The sequence below is a fragment of the Herpailurus yagouaroundi genome, unplaced genomic scaffold (assembly GCF_014898765.1).
Source record: "Herpailurus yagouaroundi ecotype Mexico unplaced genomic scaffold, PumYag 428, whole genome shotgun sequence".
NCBI classification, from domain to species: domain Eukaryota; kingdom Metazoa; phylum Chordata; class Mammalia; order Carnivora; family Felidae; genus Herpailurus; species Herpailurus yagouaroundi.
Window position 1 is genome coordinate 5,065,191 of NW_024412645.1, and position 18,323 is coordinate 5,083,513.

General features: G+C 52.5%; 1 protein-coding gene across 8 annotated transcripts in view; it reads left to right on the top strand.

Annotated features, from left to right (window-relative positions):
* Position 1: 1 nt before the first annotated feature.
* Positions 2-18,323, top strand: part of HPS4 (HPS4 biogenesis of lysosomal organelles complex 3 subunit 2) — a 28,052-nt gene continuing 9,730 nt past the window's right edge. For 3 of the 8 annotated variants that reach the window (XM_040464096.1, XM_040464099.1, XM_040464098.1), the window contains exons 1-11: positions 5-100; positions 1,568-2,069; positions 3,758-3,848; positions 5,847-5,990; positions 9,530-9,637; positions 10,273-10,389; positions 12,234-12,328; positions 14,511-14,583; positions 15,500-15,536; positions 16,480-16,576; positions 17,095-17,986. In XM_040464096.1, the coding sequence (XP_040320030.1) occupies positions 2,029-2,069; positions 3,758-3,848; positions 5,847-5,990; positions 9,530-9,637; positions 10,273-10,389; positions 12,234-12,328; positions 14,511-14,583; positions 15,500-15,536; positions 16,480-16,576; positions 17,095-17,986 (1,695 nt within the window). In that variant the 5' untranslated portion in view covers positions 5-100; positions 1,568-2,028. Of the gene's footprint in view, positions 101-813; positions 833-1,567; positions 2,070-3,757; positions 3,849-5,846; positions 5,991-9,529; positions 9,806-10,272; positions 10,390-12,233; positions 12,329-14,510; positions 14,584-15,499; positions 15,537-16,479; positions 16,577-17,094; positions 17,987-18,323 lie in introns of those variants that run through there. The other 5 variants (XM_040464093.1, XM_040464092.1, XM_040464094.1 and 2 more) reach the window with 5 other exon arrangements.

Consider the following 18,323-nt stretch of genomic DNA (forward strand, 5'->3'; position numbering starts at 1 on the left):
GCCGCCTGACGTCATCACCGCGCGCCAGCTCGCCGGGAATCGTAGGGGGCGGCAGGCGCTGGCGGCGCGTGATCCTCGGGCCTGTCCGCCGCGCGAGTAGGTACCGGGCGGGAGTCGCTGGCGCCCCGCTGCTGCCCACCCTGCGAGGCCCGAGCCCTGAAACCCCGGGCTGCCCGACTATGCCGGCGGGTGGGCGGTGCAGGGACACCGAGGGGCGGGACCCCGGCCGAGAGCGCCTCTTGGCGGCCTCTCCGCGCGGCAATCGGCCCCACTTGACCTCCCCCCTCGCCTTTGCCCACCGATTCCCGGCCCCCTGGAGCTGAGGCCAGACACCGCTCAGTGCCCTTAACCCGTTCCTGATCGCAGTCGTTAGCGCCCCTTTTCCTGGCCCGCTGACTCACTGAGGCCACTTCCTACACCACACCTTCCTGCCTCCACTTCTTGGCTCCTCCGGGTCGTTACTGCAACTTCCCAGGCTGCTGGAGCCTTCTCTGGTCGCATCCCAACACCTGCCCTACCCCGGGGACATTACCGGCCTCCCCTGGACCTTTTAGAGATAGGAGGGTGGACCTTGGCAGCGTGGGGCTCGGTCCTAGGGAAACGAGGAATGGGGGTCTCAGGCTGCTGTCCTGGATTCCAAGAGCTGACATGCCCCAGATCATGCTTCAGAGAACACCATGAGTATGGCCTGTGGAGGCCTACCTCAAGATGCCTAAAGCTGAGGAAAGATAAGAGATTTCACAGGCCTCAGAGAGTCAGTGGGGTCCTCTCTAGGTACTTCTAAGAAAAGAGCCTTAGGAAAACTACAGTATTCTCAGGAGGATGACAGATGGTGAGCAAGCAGTTGAAACCCTGTGGCTGAGACATCCAGCTTGGACAAAGTGACAATAGAAATAGAGTTCTGAAGGGACCACTCTAATTCTTGAGGAAGAATTAGAGACCCTGTTTTGTTTTCCTCGTGTGTTATCCAGACCGGCGTTGGGAGGTTCCTGGGAGGCCAGTTTTAGTTTGGTGGCAGGATAAAGTTAACACTATGAGCTGCCTGTGTCTCTGGAGGGAGTAGGCCAGGGACCAGCTAATTTTTGACAGTACGAGAGAGAAGCCTCAGGGTAAATGATGCCGGGGTCCCTTCTGATTCTGAAATTCCATGGTGCTCTGTTGCCTGTTCTCTTGGAGTTTGAGAGCCACTTGTTAAACTCTTTTTTGTTTTGAAAAACTTGCCCAGCTCTGGATTTAACGTTCAGATTACTTTTGAGCTGTCAAGGTGACAGTTCCTTAATTTGAGTTCCGTGATTACTGCAACAACCACCTTATTTGTATAGCTGTCCCTGGCATACAAAGCTATTTCACACTACTTGTGTAGTTTTGTCTTCTGTGTGGCAGAACTGTTAAAAAAAAAACCCTGAAGAACTTACTCTGAAGGCCTGCCCCACTCTCTTTTTTTGTTCTGAAACACAATTTTCAACTTTCTAGAAGACTCTTTGAAGTATACCGTTTGCCTAACCCTGCTGGGTCACATGCTGTCTCATGGGTTTCTGAAATAATCTATTCCTTGTGTTTATTTTAGGACCAAGGCACTGATGTTTGAACAGGCAGCTTCACAATGTTTAAAAGAATCTTCCAAATGGCTTTGAATCAGACAAACTAGAAAATCGCTTCGGAACACCGCCTTCAGCACGCATCTCCCCCCTTGGGCTTTCCTGGCCAGGAGCTTTTTGAAGAGTCCATTCTGCAGGGAGCCAGAATGCTGATCCTCATGGAACCAGCTTAGAGGATTTGACTTTTCTGGTAGATTTCTCTCCCTTTATTAGATTCTCTCCCAGAGTTCTAAGAGGCATGGAGGTATTCATGGCACCGAAGAGCCTGCGAGGAAGGAAGTAGCACTTTCATGCTGCGTGAAAACCAAGCAGGTGACAGTTGTGGCTGAAAACACTTAAATCTCTCACGTCTGGATTTACTGCTGGGGCGCAAAAAGCAATACTGGACAAGACAACCCAAATAAGTAGAATGAGGGCCACTGGCAAGTAAATGGCCACTTCTACCTTGACGGAGCCGACGTCAGCCTCCTGGTGAGTAGCAAGGCCTGTGTGGCTTGCCTCCTGCCCAGCTGCTGGACCGATGCCTTGGATGAACTGAAAATCCCCAGCCAGACCGTCTTGCTTTCACTAAGGGCGGGGGGGGGGGGAAAGAAGGCATTTTTCTCAGAGCGGCCCAGTCAGGCATGTGAGCCGATGGTCTCTCTCCAGAGCTCAAACCTTGCAGTGTTCGAGCGAGTCGAGCATTACTGGTTGACTGCAGAAAAGCTGGCCACGGCCGGGTCACGCAGTCAGCTTCGATGAGACCGTGGGCGTTGTAATCTTCATTTGTAAGAGACAAGAAACGGTTACAGTGCAGAATTACACCATAAGAAGAGGTCTGGCCCGTCTGCCTCTTGAAGGCTATTACACAACGTCTGCTTGAAACTCCGTTCCCTTCTCAGCCCCACACGGGTTAAGCCTCTCTCCCAATTTGGCTCAGCAAACGTTTCATTGAACAATGCAAACAAAAGGGCTGGTTTAACTAGGAGCAGGATTCAGTGACCAGTTATGTGTGTGGAAGGCACAAAGAGGGAGCCATCCATTATGACGCCCAGGGTGTCTTTTGCATGCCAGAAAGCGTGAGGGTGCTTTTGCCCCGATGACGTAAGGAGAGGGTCAGTGGGGCCCAGCAGTGGGATTTCTGAATTGGGTTTGACACGTTTTTGAGGCTTTTTGATCTGGGCTTGCCCTGCAGGTGGTTCCACATCTGGTCCTACAACTCAGGAAGCAGACTGCGGCTGGAAACAAGAGTTAGCCTTGTCATCAGGAAGAGAAGCTAGGAGCCAGGGAGGGTGGTAGGGGGAGGGTGTAGATCCAGGGAGAAGAGCGCAGGTGTCAAAAGAGTGGTCACAGTTCCTCCTTATGCTCTAGCCTGATGGGTGTGCTTCTGGAGAGGTAAAACCCAGGTTCAGCCTTTGGGGGGGGGGTCTGCTTTGTGGTCTTAAAGAGGTATTTATACTGCAGAGTAGACTAGAAGAGTCCTTAGCAAAGAACAGAGGGTTCTGGAAGGAAATCAGAAGTTTGATGACAGGTGTGTGTTGGAGTTAACACACTGTGAGGGCAGAGAGGGGTTTGGGGCTCCTCTGTGAGCTCTCATAAGCCCCATTTCTCCTGTTATAGACTCACTGTCCTGCGTTGAAATGAAATGTGTACAGTCTCTCTATTAGCGCCATGGCCCCAGGGTTGGCAAAGGGGAGAGCACACTGTCGCCCTCATTGTTTGCTAAATGAACGCGTGGATTTCTGGTCAGAGGGATATTTCCAGAGACTGTGGTGCCCAGCAGTTGCAGGGCGTGTGGCTAAGACATCCCCAGCTAATTTGGTTGTCAGAGCCTTACATGACAGTGTTCCAAACCACGTGGTGGTATGGTTAAGGGTCAGTGTCTCAAACAAGAGATGTCCCTGGGCGCTCTGTCTCTCCCCCAGATACACTTTGGTCCTTTGGGCCAGACGGTCTGACGACGGGATAGAGGCATATTTTTAGTTGGACTCGACAGCACTTTCGAAGTGGTTTGTTATCTGTTTGTAGCCACTGGGTGTCTTTCTTCTCTGGGGCCACCAGAAGGCTCTTCAAATCCTGAGTAATGAGCCCTTCTCGCGCTGGGGCATAGGAAGCGGTGTTTTAAAATGCCTCGATCGCCGGATGAAGGGAAACATGGCTCCATTCTGTTCTCTTGCCAGGTGGAATTATTTTTTCCTTTATGATGGTTCAAAGGTGAAGGAAGAAGGCGATCCGACGAGGGCTGGCATTTGTTATTTCTATCCTCCTCAGGTGAGCGCCCCAGCACGTTATTGTTCGGTGGGGATGCGGCTGCCTCGGCGTGGTGGCTTTTCAGAAGCAGAGCATTTACATCGGGACAGTTTGTAAGCCAGGCATTCTTGGCGTTCCCTTGACAGCTCCGTACTTCCGTCCTCTCTGGCTTTCTGCCACCGTCCTGATTTTCTTTTTGGTTTGTTTTTTTTTTAAAGTGTTTTTATTTATTTTGGGAGAGAGAGAAAGCGCGAGTGGCAGGAGGGCAGAGAGAGGAGACATCGAGAATCCCAAGCAGGACAGGCGCAGAGCCGGGCATGGGGCTTGAACTCAGCAACTACAGGATCATGACCCGAGCCAAAGTTGGTGCTTAAACCAACTGAGCCGCTCAGGCCGTCCCACCGTCCTGATTTTCTGTCTGCCTCTCCTTGCTCCCAAGTTTTGATCGGCTCTTTTTTTTTTTTTAAGTTTATTTATTTTGAGAAAGAGAGAAAGAGAGCACAAGTGGGGGAGGGACAGAGAGAGGGAGAGAGAGAATCCCAAGCAGGCTCTGCACCCACAGTACACAGCCCAATGTGGGGCTGGAACTCAGGAATACTGAGAATCGTGAGATCATGACCTGAGCCAAAATCAAGAGTCAGACGCTTAACCAACTGAGTCACCCAGGCACCCCTTGATCGGCTCATCAAAAACACTTCCATGGGGCGCCAGGGTGGCTCAGTCGGTTAACTGCCTGACTCTTGGTTTCAGCTCATCACGATCTCACGGTTCGTGAGTTCGAGCTCTGCATCGGGCTCTGTGCTGACAGCGTGGAGCCTGCTTGGAATTCTCTCTCTCCCTCTCTCTCTCTGCCCCTCCTCCGCTCGCTCACTCTCAAAAAAATGAATAAGCTTACAAAAATTAAAAACAACGCCAACGACCACAAAACAGTCTCATTCAAACGTATACAAAAGCAGAGAGGAGAGTGTCATGGACCCTCCTGTGCCCGTCACCAGTTAATTGGTCACAATAATCCCTTAATATCATGTGATACTATATTCAAATTTTGCCTTCCTGTTTTGATCTCTGCCCGATCACTTCCTCGTGGTGGATGTCACCTCAGGTCTTATTTCCCGTGTCTCCTTTACGCTCTTAGTAAGACGTAGAGCCTCGAGTAGATTCAAGCTCTTTTAGGCAGGACTTCTTCCTAGGTGGCGTGTACATTTTCTCTTGCGTCACACAGCGTCTGGCTGTCCTGCAGTTTAGTTAATGCTCAGACGGCCTCTGCATTCGCTCATGTGATCGCGTTCCCGCTGGGGTAGTTGGGATTAGTCTAGGCTGCTCTGGCCACTCTGCAGGGGATCTGAATGGGGATGAACGGCTCCTGCTCCTACCTGTGCAAGTGCCCCGAGTCCTCGGAACAAAAATGAAGTTCTGCCCAGTCACCGTATGCACGCAGCCGGGATGTTCTGAGACAGCTCTGTTATCCCAGGCAGGGGTCAGCACACTTTGCCTGCAGAGGGCCAGAGAGTGAGTATTGAGGCTTTGCAGGCCATGTGAGCTCTACATCACACGTTCTTTGTTGTTGTCCTGACGGCCTTCAAATATCAAAACCATGCTTAGCTCCTGGGCCATCTGAAACCAGCCAGCCCCCCAGATCTGGCCTGCAGGCTGCAGTCTGCTGTTGCCCCAGCCTCTGCTCTAAGAAATGACGCACGAGTGGGGCCGCCTGGGTGGCTCAGTCGGTTAAGCATCCGACTTCAGCTCAGGTCTTGATCTCGCGGTTCGCGAGTTCGAGTCCGGCATCGGGCTGTGTGCTGACAGCTCAGAACCTGGAGCCTGCTTCAGATTCTGTGTGTGTGTGTGTGTGTGTGTGTGTGTGTGTGTGTGTGTCTCTCTCTCTCTCTCTGCCCTTCCCCCGCTTGTACTCTCTTTCTCTCTCAAAAATAAGTAAAACGTTAAAAAAAATTTTTTTTAAATGAATGATACACGAGTTCAGCGGTTTCACCTTCCCCTCTGGAATTTGCTGCTTTCCCACAGACTCTGCTTGACCAGCAGGAGTTGCTCTGTGGACAGATTGCGGGCGTGGTGCGCTGTATTTCTGACCTCTCCGCCTCAGCTCCCACCCTCGTTCGTCTGCGGAAACTGAAGTTCGCCGTAAAGGTTGACGGAGAGTACCTTTGGGTAAGTTTGCCAGACAGAACCTGTGCCGACAGGGTGGCCATCTGCCTTGGTGATGAGTGTTGTGCTGGTAAGGTGTAGAAGGTAGTGCTTTCCGTGGCTCTGGAGCCTGGGACCCCCTCCACACCCCCAGGTCCCTCATGCAGTACATCTGCGCTTCCTGTGTCACTCTCTGCAGGTGCCATCATAACTGAGCACTCTCCGGAACGTCTCTTTTTTATTTCTTTATTAGAGAGAGAGAGAGCACGGGCAGGGGAGAGGGGCAGAGGGAAAGAGAGAGAGAGAATCTTAAGCAGGCTCCACGCTAAGCGTGAAGCCCGACGTTGGGCTCGATCCCACGACCCTGGGATCATGACCTGCGCCAAAATCAAGAGTCAGGTACTCAACTGACTGAGCCACCCAGGCGCATACTAAACCGTTGAAGGAATCTTACAGTGAACAGTCCTGTGTATTTCCAAGGTTCTGCAGTTACCAGTTCATTATATGTATTATTTATAATTTATTATAGTCGCTTTATCACATCTCTCCATCCATGCCTTCATCTTCTGGCAATCCAGTTTTTATTTTAATGCTTGCCAAAGTTGCACACACTGGTATACTCCTCCCCACCCCTAGGACCTCATTATGCATGACGTTAATTAGAGCTCAGTAGTGGTTTGTGTTGGTCTTTTGTTTTGTTTTGGGGTAAGATTTACATACCCCGAAACTCACAGATATTGAGCGCGCCACTTAATACATTTGGACAGATGACACCCTGCATGTCACGAATCCCCATCAAGGTGCGGAATGTTAGCGTCGCTCCGGGCAGCTCCCTTATGTCCAGCTAATTCTTACTCGCGCGTCCCAGGCAACCATCGTTCTGATTTTTTCCCACCGCAGGTGAGCTGTGCCCGTTCTAGACTGTCAGTAGGAGTGAAAGAGTATGTACAGTATTCCTGTCCGCAGGCTTCTGTCGTTCCTGTGACCTCGCTGGGCATCATCCACAGTTTGTTCTCTGTATCGTGGAACAGCATTGTCTGAATGTCCATTGTCTGAGTATATCCCTCCACTCCCGCCCTTGCTTTTTTCTGGATACGTGAACCACCTCTATCAGGGACAGTCAAGAATAGGCTGCTAGGAGCATTCCTATACGAGTCTTTTTGTGGACATAACTTTTCATTTCTCGTGGGTAAATATTTAGGCAGAGATTCGCTAGGTCACGGGCTATGTGTAGGTTGATTTTATAAGAAACTTCCAGGCCTTTTCCCGAAGCGGTTGTTCCATTTTACAGTCCTACCAACCGTGTGCGAGAATACCCGTTCGTGTACGTCCTTGTCAACCGTGCTGTCAGCCTGTTCGGTTTGAGCCACTCTGCTGGGGGTGTACTGATATCTCATTTTGGTTTGGGTTTCCGTTTCTCTAATGACCAATGCTGTGAAGGTTTTTTCGTAGGCTTAATGGCCACTGGTATGTCTCCCTTCAAGAAGTATCTGCCCAAAGTTTGCCCATTTTTTATTTTTACTTTTTTAAATTATTTTTCCTTGATGTTTATTTTCTGAAGAGAGAGAGAGAGAGAGCACATGTGCACACAAGCAGGGAGGGGCAGAGAGCAAGGGAGACAGAGGATCCTGAGCAGGTTCTGTGCTGACAGCAGAGAGCCCAACTCGGGGCTCAAACTCACAAACCGTGAGATCATGACCTGAGCCGAAGACAGAGGCTTAACTGACTGAGCCACCCAGCCACCCGTTTGTCCATTTTTTAAACTGGGTTTTCTCTCTTTACAGAGTCCTAAGTCCTGTTAGTCTTTTATATATCCTGGATATCTGCTATTTGTCAGATACATATTTTAAAGATATTTTCTCCCCCTTTGTGATGTGCCTGTCAGTTTTTTTAATGATGTCTTTTGATGTGCAGAACATTGTAATTATTTTTAAAAGTTCACTTATTTAACGTCTACACCCAACGTGGGGCTCAATCTCATAACCCAGAGATCAGGAGTCACACATGCTACAGACTGAGTCAGCCAGCACCCCCAGAATGTCTCAATTTTAATTTAATTTTAATTCCTAACATACTAGTTTTATCTTTTGTAGTTAGTGCCTTCTGTATCCTGTGTAAAACCACTACCTACCCTACCGGAGAAGCTGTTTTCCAATTTTTTTCTTCTAAGCTTTATAGTTTTAGCTTTGATTTTTTTAAGTTTATTTTGAGAGAGAGAGAGCGCACGTGTGCATTCACGAAAGCAGGGGAGGGAGAGAGAGAAGCCCAAGTAAGGTCCACACTGTCAAGGCGGAGCCAAACATGGGGCTCGATTTCATGACATGACCTGAGCCCAAATCAAGAACTGGACACTTAACCAACCGAGCCACCCAGGTGCCCCCGAAGTTTTAGCTTTTAAACTTAGGTCTGTAATCCCTCTTGGATCATTATTGGTGCGTGGTGTGAAATAGAGTCAGAGGTCCTCTTTTTCCATATGGATATCCAGTGGTTCCAGCACCACTCTCGACAAAACTCTCCCGCTTGGCTTCTTTTGGCTCCTTTGTTGACGATCAGGCGACCACGTCAGTGGGGGTCTGTTTCTGGGCTCTGTTCTTTTCCATTGATCGATTGGAAGATCCCGTACGAGTACTGCACCGTCCGGAAATCAGATAGTCCACGTCCTCCAGCCTTCTTTTCCAGGGCGGCTTTAGCTATTTTATATTCTGGGTATCAGTATGTCAGTTTCTGGCGGTGGGATTGTTAGAGTTGCATTCGATAGGTTAATGGATCAATGAGGAAAGAAATAAGCACCGTGTGCCAGACCGTGGTAAGCCCTTGGGTTGCATCAGTGAACCAAGCAAAGATCCTGGCCTCAGCGGAGCTTACAGTCAGGAATTTGTTTGTCTTATGTCAGGGTTTGTTTGTTTCTTGGCTTCTGGTGATTCCCTTTGGAAAGATCCCTAGAGGTCGAATGACTGGGTCAAAGGACACAGACTCTTCTCAGGCTCTTTTCAGTATGCAGCCAGATTGCTTTTTGACGGAGCACACGTTTCTCTTCTGTGGAACTGAGCACCGCGACACTCTGGAAGTCTAGAACTGTGTGATGATTGGTTTGCTTCCTCTCCCGAAGCAGTTGGTCCAGCTCGGGAGACGAGAACGCCATTCACGAAACAGTCAGAGTCCTGTCCAGCGTTTGTAACAGAACCCGCATTAAACACCCAGTGTGCGACTAACAGTCCTGATAATATAAGGGGTCAGCAAAGAGGTCTGCATTGGTCAGAGTGACCTGAACGGGCACCGTGAAGGTGCTGGAATCTGCAGTGGGCGCAGAGGGGATGGGTGAGCCTTGGACAGACAGACAGAAGAAAGGAGGACATTCCAGGTTGGACAACTTGAGTAGATACAAACAGCACTTGCTCTCTTGGAGACCAGCGGGGCTGGAGTGGACACGGTAGGCCTGGTGTAGACCCATCCATTTTCAGCGGGTCAGTACCTTCTAGCCCTGTGGAGCCCTGGATGCCGGGATTCCAGGTTTGGACTCAGAGCAAAGGAAGATGCCTGTCTCCTGGTTTCCCTCTTTCTAGGTGCTGGGCTGTGCTGTGGAGCTCCCCGACGTTAGCTGCAAGCAGTTTCTGGATCAGCTCATTGGTGTCTTTAATTTTTACAACGGGCCCGTCTCTCTGGCTTACCAGGTATGAGGATGGTGGTGAGGAGTCACATGCGGACTTCTCAGCAGGTCCAGGATCGCCAGTGCACAGCATTGCTCTAGGGTCTCTCGTACTTTTCATAAACACGTCACATCCTGCGGCAACGTCAAGGGCCCCGGGAGTCCCTCCTAGATGCCTTTGCTCCCCAGTGGTGTAGGTCACATCCACTGCGAACGTCCGTCCCCATGTGCTCCTCCCTGGGATGGCTGGAAGACCAGGTTGCCCCCCCACCCCCAGCACGAGCGCTGGGTCTGTGGTGGGTGAGTTATGAGGGGGGAGGGGTCCCGTGTGCCTGGGAAGTTTAAAACAGGCCCTACCTTCTGGCCAGTTTCCTGTGTCAGGAATGATTTATTTATTTATTTTGAGAGAGAGCACATGGGAGAGGGGCAGACAGAGAGGGAGAGAGAATCCCAAGCAGTCTGCGTGCCACCAGCACAGGGCCTGGCGTTGGGCTCGAACCCATGAACTGTGGGATTGTGACCTGAGCCGAAATCAAGAGTCGGACCCTCAACCGGCTGAGGCTTCCAGGCATCCCATGATTTTCGTAGTAGTAGGGATCCTTGCCAAAGGGGGTGTCTCTCCAAATCTTGGATGCTGACCTCCAGTGGTTTCTGTTGTAGAACCGTTCTCCGGAAGACCTGCACGCTGCTTGGGACACCTTCATTGCTCAGGTCCTAAAGAACACCAGTGACCTGCACAAGATATTCAACTCCCTCTGGAACCTGGACCGGACTAAAGTAACACCCTCCTTCCCCTTCCCCATTCCACCTAAAGGAACAGAGCTTCTGGACATTTTCTTCTTCCCTTTCGGTGACCTCTCTATCCAGAGAAGAGACTAGAATGTGTCATTTCTCGGTGGGGAGGGGGAGGGTTATTAAGACCCGTGCTCCGCTTCCACGCTGCCGCTCGCCAGCCGTGTGAACTTGGACAGCCCAGGTCTCCTCTCAGAGCCCCGGTTTCCCAACCTGCAAACAGCTGTTGGTATGCCCGCTCCCAGGACTGTTTTGAAAGTACAGCGAGACCATAGCTAAATTGGCACAAAGTAAATAGTAAAGGGGGGTGTTATTTTGCTAGTGCCCCAGAAGTGTTGGACTCTGGCATCTGAAGGTCCCCACATCTTTTTTGATGTGAGTATGATACAGTTGACTTGTATTCCCACCATCAAAAATGCCCAGTGTGACTTTTAGTTTAGTTTAGTTTAGTTTAGTTTAGTTTAGTTTGAAGGAGGGAGTGCGTGAGCACACAGGGAAGGGGCGGAGAGAGAGAGGGAGAGAGAGAATCCCAAGCAGGCTCTGCACGGTCAGCACACAGGCGGATGTGGGGCTTGAACCCACAATCCATGGGATCTTGACCTGAGCCGAAGTTGGATGCTCAACCAACTGTGCCTCCTAGGCACCCCCCGCCCCCCGCCCCCAGTGGTACCATTTTACAAACAAGGTGTCTCTGTCTGGGAGGGAGTCCTTGGGAGCGTTTCGTCCCGGAGCCGCTCCATTGGCCACTGGTGTTCAGTGACACATAGGCAGCTTGCGTGGTTGGCCTGACCACCGATGCTGCCTCTTGCTCAGTGGCCTTGATCTTGGTGAACATCACGTCCTCATTGTCAAGGGCAAAGGGAGACGCGAGGCTGTGCCCCCTGAAGAATGGTCCTCCTGCGCCCCAATACCTGAGGAGGCGTGTGGGCCGCGTCTCACCACAGGAGTCAAGAGGGTCCCGTCAGCGGGCAGGTGGGGTCGTGGCTGTGCCTTCACAGAGCGTGACTCTGGCTGGAATCGGAGACGGGCTTTCCTGGCTCTGGTTGGAGGGATTTTCAGAGTTGGCCACAGAGCTTTGCGGAATGGCTGGCCGGGACCGGGCACTGTCTTGAGGCTTGAAAGAGCAAACTCAGCTCCAGAGCTTGCTCCCTTGGCACTGAACTCTGACCACTATGGTGCTTGCAGGTTCTAGCTGTCGGCAGGTAATGGGAAGAAGCTTTTAGCTACTGCTGGCGACTCTTGACCGGGTTCAGATCCTCTTCCGGTATTCTTAGGGACTTCTAGGCAATGGACTCCTTGCAAGGAACGTCGAGTTGAGGATTATTTCCCTGAGTGAGAGACCTTGATGCTTTCATTTTATGTGACGGGACAGAGTTATGGGACTTGGTGGGATACGAAACCAGCTCTGTGGCTTGTGCTTGAGAGGGAGGGGAGAGGAGGGGGTGTGTGGCTTTACCTGGTGCCACGCCGTGTGTTTGAGGGGTGGGCTCCCCTCTCCCACTGCCTCCTGGTCTCAGCATCCGTAGTCCTCCTGAGGGAGACCTACCTTGTCCCCACGAGTGGCCGTGTGCCGTATTCGCCGCACCTCCTCGCTTCTGCAGAAGCCTCCTCGTTCCAAGAATTGGGCATTTCGTGTCGGCCGGGGTTCCGGATATAGAGAGGTGGAACACAGACCCAAGGCGTGACACGGATTTTACCACGTGGCGCATTGTCCTTTTCCCCAGTTTTGGGTTAGGACCTGTCCACGTGTTCTACGAAGCCCCCTGCTCTCTCCACCTTTGCCGATGGTGAGCACGCTGATTTGTGGGTGTGCCTCTTGCCCTGCATAGGTGGAGCCCCTGTTGTTGCTGAAGGCAGCCCTCATTCTGCAGACGTGCCAGCGCTCGCCTCACATTCTGGCCGGCTGTATCCTCTACAAGGGACTGTGAGTAACGCCAGCGTCTCCCCCACACCCCAGCCCCCTGCCACCGAACCAGACCGGCCCGCCCTCCTCCAGATCACGGGCCGGGAGCCCCATCCCTGGCCCGTTCCAAGAGGGCTGCTTTGGCAAATGTCAGATAGTCGATATTTGACTTAGGGCACATACCTGTCTTTCGGCCACACTGGGAAATTGGCCATCATGTCCAGAAAAGGGCTAGGAATGTAAAAGGCACATTTTAGAGAGATCCGCGTGAGTCTCGTGATGGGGCGTGCCTTTATAGTCATCAGTCTACAAAGTGCTGACTCGGGGCGCCCCAGCTTGCTGACAGCACAGGAGGGGAAGGGGTGTGGCAGCCTGCCGCGGTCCCCTCCCGCTGCCTGGGGCCCTGCTGCCCTTCCGTGGCCGGTTCTGTGGGGCCCTGCTGCCCTTCCGTGGCCGGTTCTGCACAACACAGAGCGGCCTCACCTGCTTCTGCTTGGGCTTCTGCCTGCCGCCTGGCTGGGTCCATCTCTTGCTGGCCTCTGAGATCTCCCCGCACCTCTTCATGTGGTTGAGGGCATCAGAGTGAGCCCGAGTGCCTGAGGGCCCCTCCACGTGTGGTCTGAGGCCACTCTCCTCATGGACGGCCGCTGCTTGCGTCCAGAGCTTTCTGATGCCTGGATGAATGTGTGACTGGAGAAGGTCTGGGGGCCTGACAGCCTGGTGGGTTTCCAGTCCTGGCCTCGGACAGGTTGCTTGCTGAATTTTCTCTACTGGGAAAGAACCTTTGTGGGGAATGAAAAGAGAGGGCAGATGTGGACAGACGGAGCACAGGCCCTGCTTTCCGATGGCCCCTGGCACGGCAGACCCTCACGCTTTCCCCGTTGTCTCATTATGATGGCTCTTTAAAAAAAAAAATTTTTTAATGTTTACTTTTGAGAGAGAGCCAGAGTGTGAGTGGGGGAGAGGCAGAGAGAGAGAAGGAGACACAAATTAGAAGCAGGCTCCAGCATATGACCTGTCAGCACAGAGCCTGATGTGGGGCTTGAACCCACAAACTGCAAGACCATGACTTGAGCTGATGTCAGATGCTTAACCAACTGAGCCACCCAGGCGCCCCTCTCATTATGATGGTTCCGAACCTGCTTGTGGTGCCTCCAGGCTCACCAGTGGCCTTGCATCAAGAGTGGTATTTTCCCCTTATGTTGCATTTCTCGTGTATTTTTAAATCAGACACCTAATGCACGAACGCATTTTTGCTGCTGCTAGCAGTTTGATCTGTATCCTTTGCTTTTCCATGTGGTTCCAGTACAGCGTCACATATGTTGCTTCTGTTTATTTTTGCTGCCTCTGTCAACGGGCCCATACGGTTCCTCAACGTGTACAGTAGAGATTTATCAGTCCATGCTGATCCACTTCATTCTTGTAATTGCCGCACGGTTTTTGGTATTACAGCTGTGCCGTGATTCACTTCACTGCGTATTCTTTTCGATGGACGTTTAGGTGTTCATCCATTTTGTGACTATTTTACCATTTTTTTCTGTAGCACGTAACTCTTTTTTTTAAGTTTATTTTTATTTATTTTGAGAGAGATTTAAATTTTTTAATGTTTATTTTTGTGTGTGTGTGAGAGAGAGAGAGCGTGAGCGTGGGAGGGGCAGAGAGAGAGGGAGACACAGAATCCGAAGCAGGCTCCAGGCTCTGAGCTGTCATCACAGAGCCCAATGTGGGGCTCGAACCCATGAACCATGAGATCCTGACCTTAGCCAAAGTCAGATACTTAACTGACTGAGCCACCTAGGCACCCCTATTTTGAGAGAGATTTAGAGAGCAAACAGGGGAGGGGCAGAGAGAGAGAGGGAGACAGAATATCAAGTAGTCTGTAGAGTCTGATGTGGGGCTTGAACTCACGAACTGTGAGATCATGACCTGAACCGAAATCAAGAGTCAGATGCTTAACCGACTGAGCCACACAGGTGCCCCTGTAATGAATACTCTTAAGTATGCATCTTGGTACAAGGCAGGTCAAAGCGTTTGGACATTCTGAAGTTAGGTAGGAATGGCCAGAGTGCCCTCCATAGGGCTTTGTCAGCTGAAACTCCCACTGGCTATGTCCCCAAGACCCTCGCCAACATGGGTTGTTAAGAATCCTGCAGTGTATTTTGTCTCACGGTGTCCTTGTTTTTTTCTTCCTCCTGTGACCTAGGATTGTTAGCACCCAGCTCCCACCGTCCCTCACGGCTAAGGTCCTGATCCATCCAGCTGTACCTCGGGACCAGGTATTGTAAAGTCCACCCACCTGGCTGGGATGCTTCATCCACAGCCTCAGTCTCTTAAGCAGAAAAATAGAATTTTATGTGCTGTGATTTCAAGGCATTTAAAAAAATGCATAACCTTGAAGGAAAATATACCCAAGATTAACAGTATTAGCCTGTGGGTGAGGGAAGTCTATGTGATTGGGGAGCTGATTTTTGTCTCAAGTACAATTATATAACTTGAAACATGAGTTTTTTAAAAAGCCACTAAAAAAGAAAGAAAGCCACCGTTTCTTAGGAGCGAAAGTCATGCTGGCCGGAAGAGTTTTCGTTTGTTTTTTTGTTTTTTTGTTTTGTTTTTTTTTTTCGTGGGTTGTTTGGGAACCTTCGGATGAATTGTCTGGAAAGCTCTTTTGAGAAAATTCCCAGTTTCAGAGAAAATTAGGCTTGTCACCTTGACTGTGAATCAGAATAAACAAGAGAGATCTAGCACAGCATTTGGGTTAGGTCACATCCTTTATCATGAGGGTCCCGGACGTTTCTGTATTTGTTACGGTGGAATGTGTGTGCGTTCCACGCCGGGGCTGCGGCAGGAGTGGGAATACCATGGCAGGTGAGTTCTCCCGAGGTGGAAAAGACACTGGGAATCCTCACCCGCATTCCCAGAGGAGGGAAATAGATCAGACCGTGAAGCCTGATGTGCGTTTGCGGGGAGCCGCGGCCTGGGGAGGCGCAGGTTCTCGTCTGACCCCGGCCGTGGTGGAGAGCAAGCAGCTTGGGGGAGCTTCTGTGCCGTCTGCTTCGCTGCTGGCATGTGGCCGGGGCAAGCGTTCTGGGGCTGGCTACATTTTACGAGCAGATGGCACCACACAGTGCCGATGATTCGGTCCGGAGGAGAAGGCGGAACCCGGAGCCAACTTCTGTGTGTGTTTATTTTCAGAGAATACCTGCAGGAGGGGGTGCCCTGCAGGAACATGGTAAGTAGCAAGGTGCATCGCTGCCTCTTGAGAACATAGCCTTTTATGCCACCTATCCCTACACAAGTCACGGGAGAGGCCCGGCGGTCCCGTGCGTGCGTTTCTTCCTGTGCTCAGAGATTAGGGAAACAGACTAGAGCTTTAAGAACAAAGTTACCCTGGGCGCCTGGGTGGCTCAGTCGGTCAAACATCCGACGTCGGCTCAGGTCATGACCTCACGGTTCGTGGCTTCGAGCCCCACGTCAGGCTCTGTGCTGACAGCTCGGAGCCTGCGGCCTGTTTTGGATTCTGTGTTTCCCTCTCTCTCTGCCCCTGCCCTGCTTGCACTCTGTTTCTCTGTCTCCCAAAAATAAGTAAATATTAAAAAAAATTTTTTTGTAACTTAAAAAAAAGAACAAAGTTACCCATCAGAATCCTAGTTGTAAAGCTCCTGAGTCTACGTGTACCTTTCCAATCCCTGTTTTCAGATGCTCACCACCTCATTGTCAGGACTGCCCAAACGAGGTCCAGGGGATCATGGTTACAGGAGACCAAGAGAAACAGCAGTTGCCAGAAAGACCTTCTGCAGGATGTAGGGGCATCCCTGAGCGGGTGATTTTGTTTTAGTTTGAAGCATAAGTTAGGGCAGATCCCTTTTGTCAGTTGGAGGAGATTTTTCCAGCTTTTATTCTGTTTTTGCTCGTTTTTTAAGTGCCAGTAGCTTTTCTTCCCCCAAGTCACCTTTATCCACAGCGAGGAATAAAGCTGCCCACGAGAGCTCCCTCCCCACCGGGCACAGAACTCCAGCTGCGGTTTCGCGTCTTTTGTTCTGGGCTGAGGAGTGTGTCGGGGCGGCTCTCCCAAGTCGGCGTGTCGTTTGGATGGGTCACCCCAAGCGTAGTTCCTGTCCCTCCATCTTCCCGGCCCATGGCAGAGCCCTGTCTGTGTTGCTTTGTGATTCTAGGAGCGGCACTCCCCGCAAATGTCCAGATCATGCCTGTGTTCCTGACCGAAGAGGAAGCCATCAGTCTCCACGAGTTCCCAATGGAGCAGGAAACGAGGTACAAACAGGCCAGCCTTCCATCTTCCCCACGCTCTGCTATGGAAGGGGCACCTGGGGCGGCTGGCCTCGCGAGATGGGTGTGGGTTTCAGGTCCCAGCTCTGCCGCTTACCAGCTGTGTGACCTTGGGCAAGTCCATTCCCTGGCTGTAAATCGGACCCAGTAATAACCTACTTCACGGGCTCGGAGTCAAAATTGGAAATAGCGTACGTACAACATCTAGCGTAAGGCTCGACTCAGAGTAGACTTCCAGGCGGGGTGGCTCTCATTCAGCAGGGGCCCTGCCGTTGCCAGTACGCGGTCTCGTAGCACCGCGTGAAGCCCCGAGGGCCAGACATCGCCTACTTTTACTCCTGTGGATTGACCACGATGGCCTCTTGGGCTCTGTGGCCTTGGGCACCCACTTGTCACCGAGGGCCCTGCTCTTTAGAGAAGCGATGCTTCAGTCTCCCCCGGGGAAGGGCACCTGTCCTGCCCTCAGTCGGGCGCCCCTCCGTCATGTCTGTCTGGTTTGCTAGCTCGGCTGCCCCGTCGGCCGGACTCCAGGAGCACTCAGCCCAGCGTTGGAGCACATCTGGCCCCACCGAAAACGCCACTGGCCACGTGGGATCTGCAGCCTGGACGTTGGCAACCACTCCCGAGCCTACGGGTCCTGACGTAGCATGGCCAGATGGCAAGGGGGAGAACAGGCGCTTGCCTGGCCGTGATCTGGAGAACGTCAAGCCTGCAAGACAGCACAGCCCGGCCAGGGACAAGGGTCCTGGTCTCCGCGGCTCCCTGGCGAGGGAACCTCGTCTGCCCTGGGCGGAGGAGGAACCGGACTTGTCTGAGATCCACATTCCAGAAGCTCGGGAAACAGGAACGTGCCCGGGTTATTTTGCCCTCCCGAGTACGTGTGCCCCAGATGGTGGCAGTCCTTGCTTTGAGGAATGTGCCAGTGACTGTGGCAGCCAGGAACCCAAGCCGCCTGATGCCCTCAGCAGCTTCCTGTCTCTGTCCACTCCTGAGATCCCCCCCCAGAACGGAGCCCTGGAGCGGCACAACGACCTTCCAGGGGACAGCAACCCAGCCCCCTCTCCCAGGGAAGACCGCCTCCCTGGAAGGACGGGCAGGCCGTGGTCATGGCCTTGCTCAGACTCGAGGCAGGAAGGAACCATGCTTCCCGTGGGCGAACGAGGCACAGAGCAGCCTGTTGGGGTTCGTGACAGCCGCTCAACACCCGGCGGCTCTGACTTGGCAGAGTCTCAGGACAACGGTCCCTCTGCAAACAGAAATGACCCGAGGTCAGCCCCCACATCCCGTGAGGGGCTTGTGCCGATGAACCTCTACACCCACGATGTCAACGGGCTGGTGCTGTCCCTGCTGGCCGAGGAGCCGCTGCTGGGCGACGACGCAGCCATCGAGGAGGTGGTGAGTGTGCACAGACCTGTCTGCTGGGAGGGGACGGGCAGGAAGGTGCTCCCCTCAGGGCGGCGCACAGGTGCCGCGTGACCTTGCGCCGAAGTCCCACTCTACGCGGAGGGGATGAGGGTGGTACCTACGCCCTGGGTTCGTGGGGACGAGTTGTCCAGCGCAGAGCACAGTGCTGGGGGCTGGGGTGTCCAACAGGAGTCCGTTCTCTGGCCCTTCCCTGCTTCCTCCAGTTTCCCAGAGCGCAGGGCTGCGATGCTCTGGTTCCCCCTCGGCAGTGTGGGGGGTACTGGCAGGTGGAGACCGGGAGCACAGCCGTTGTCGTGCGTTGCCCCGC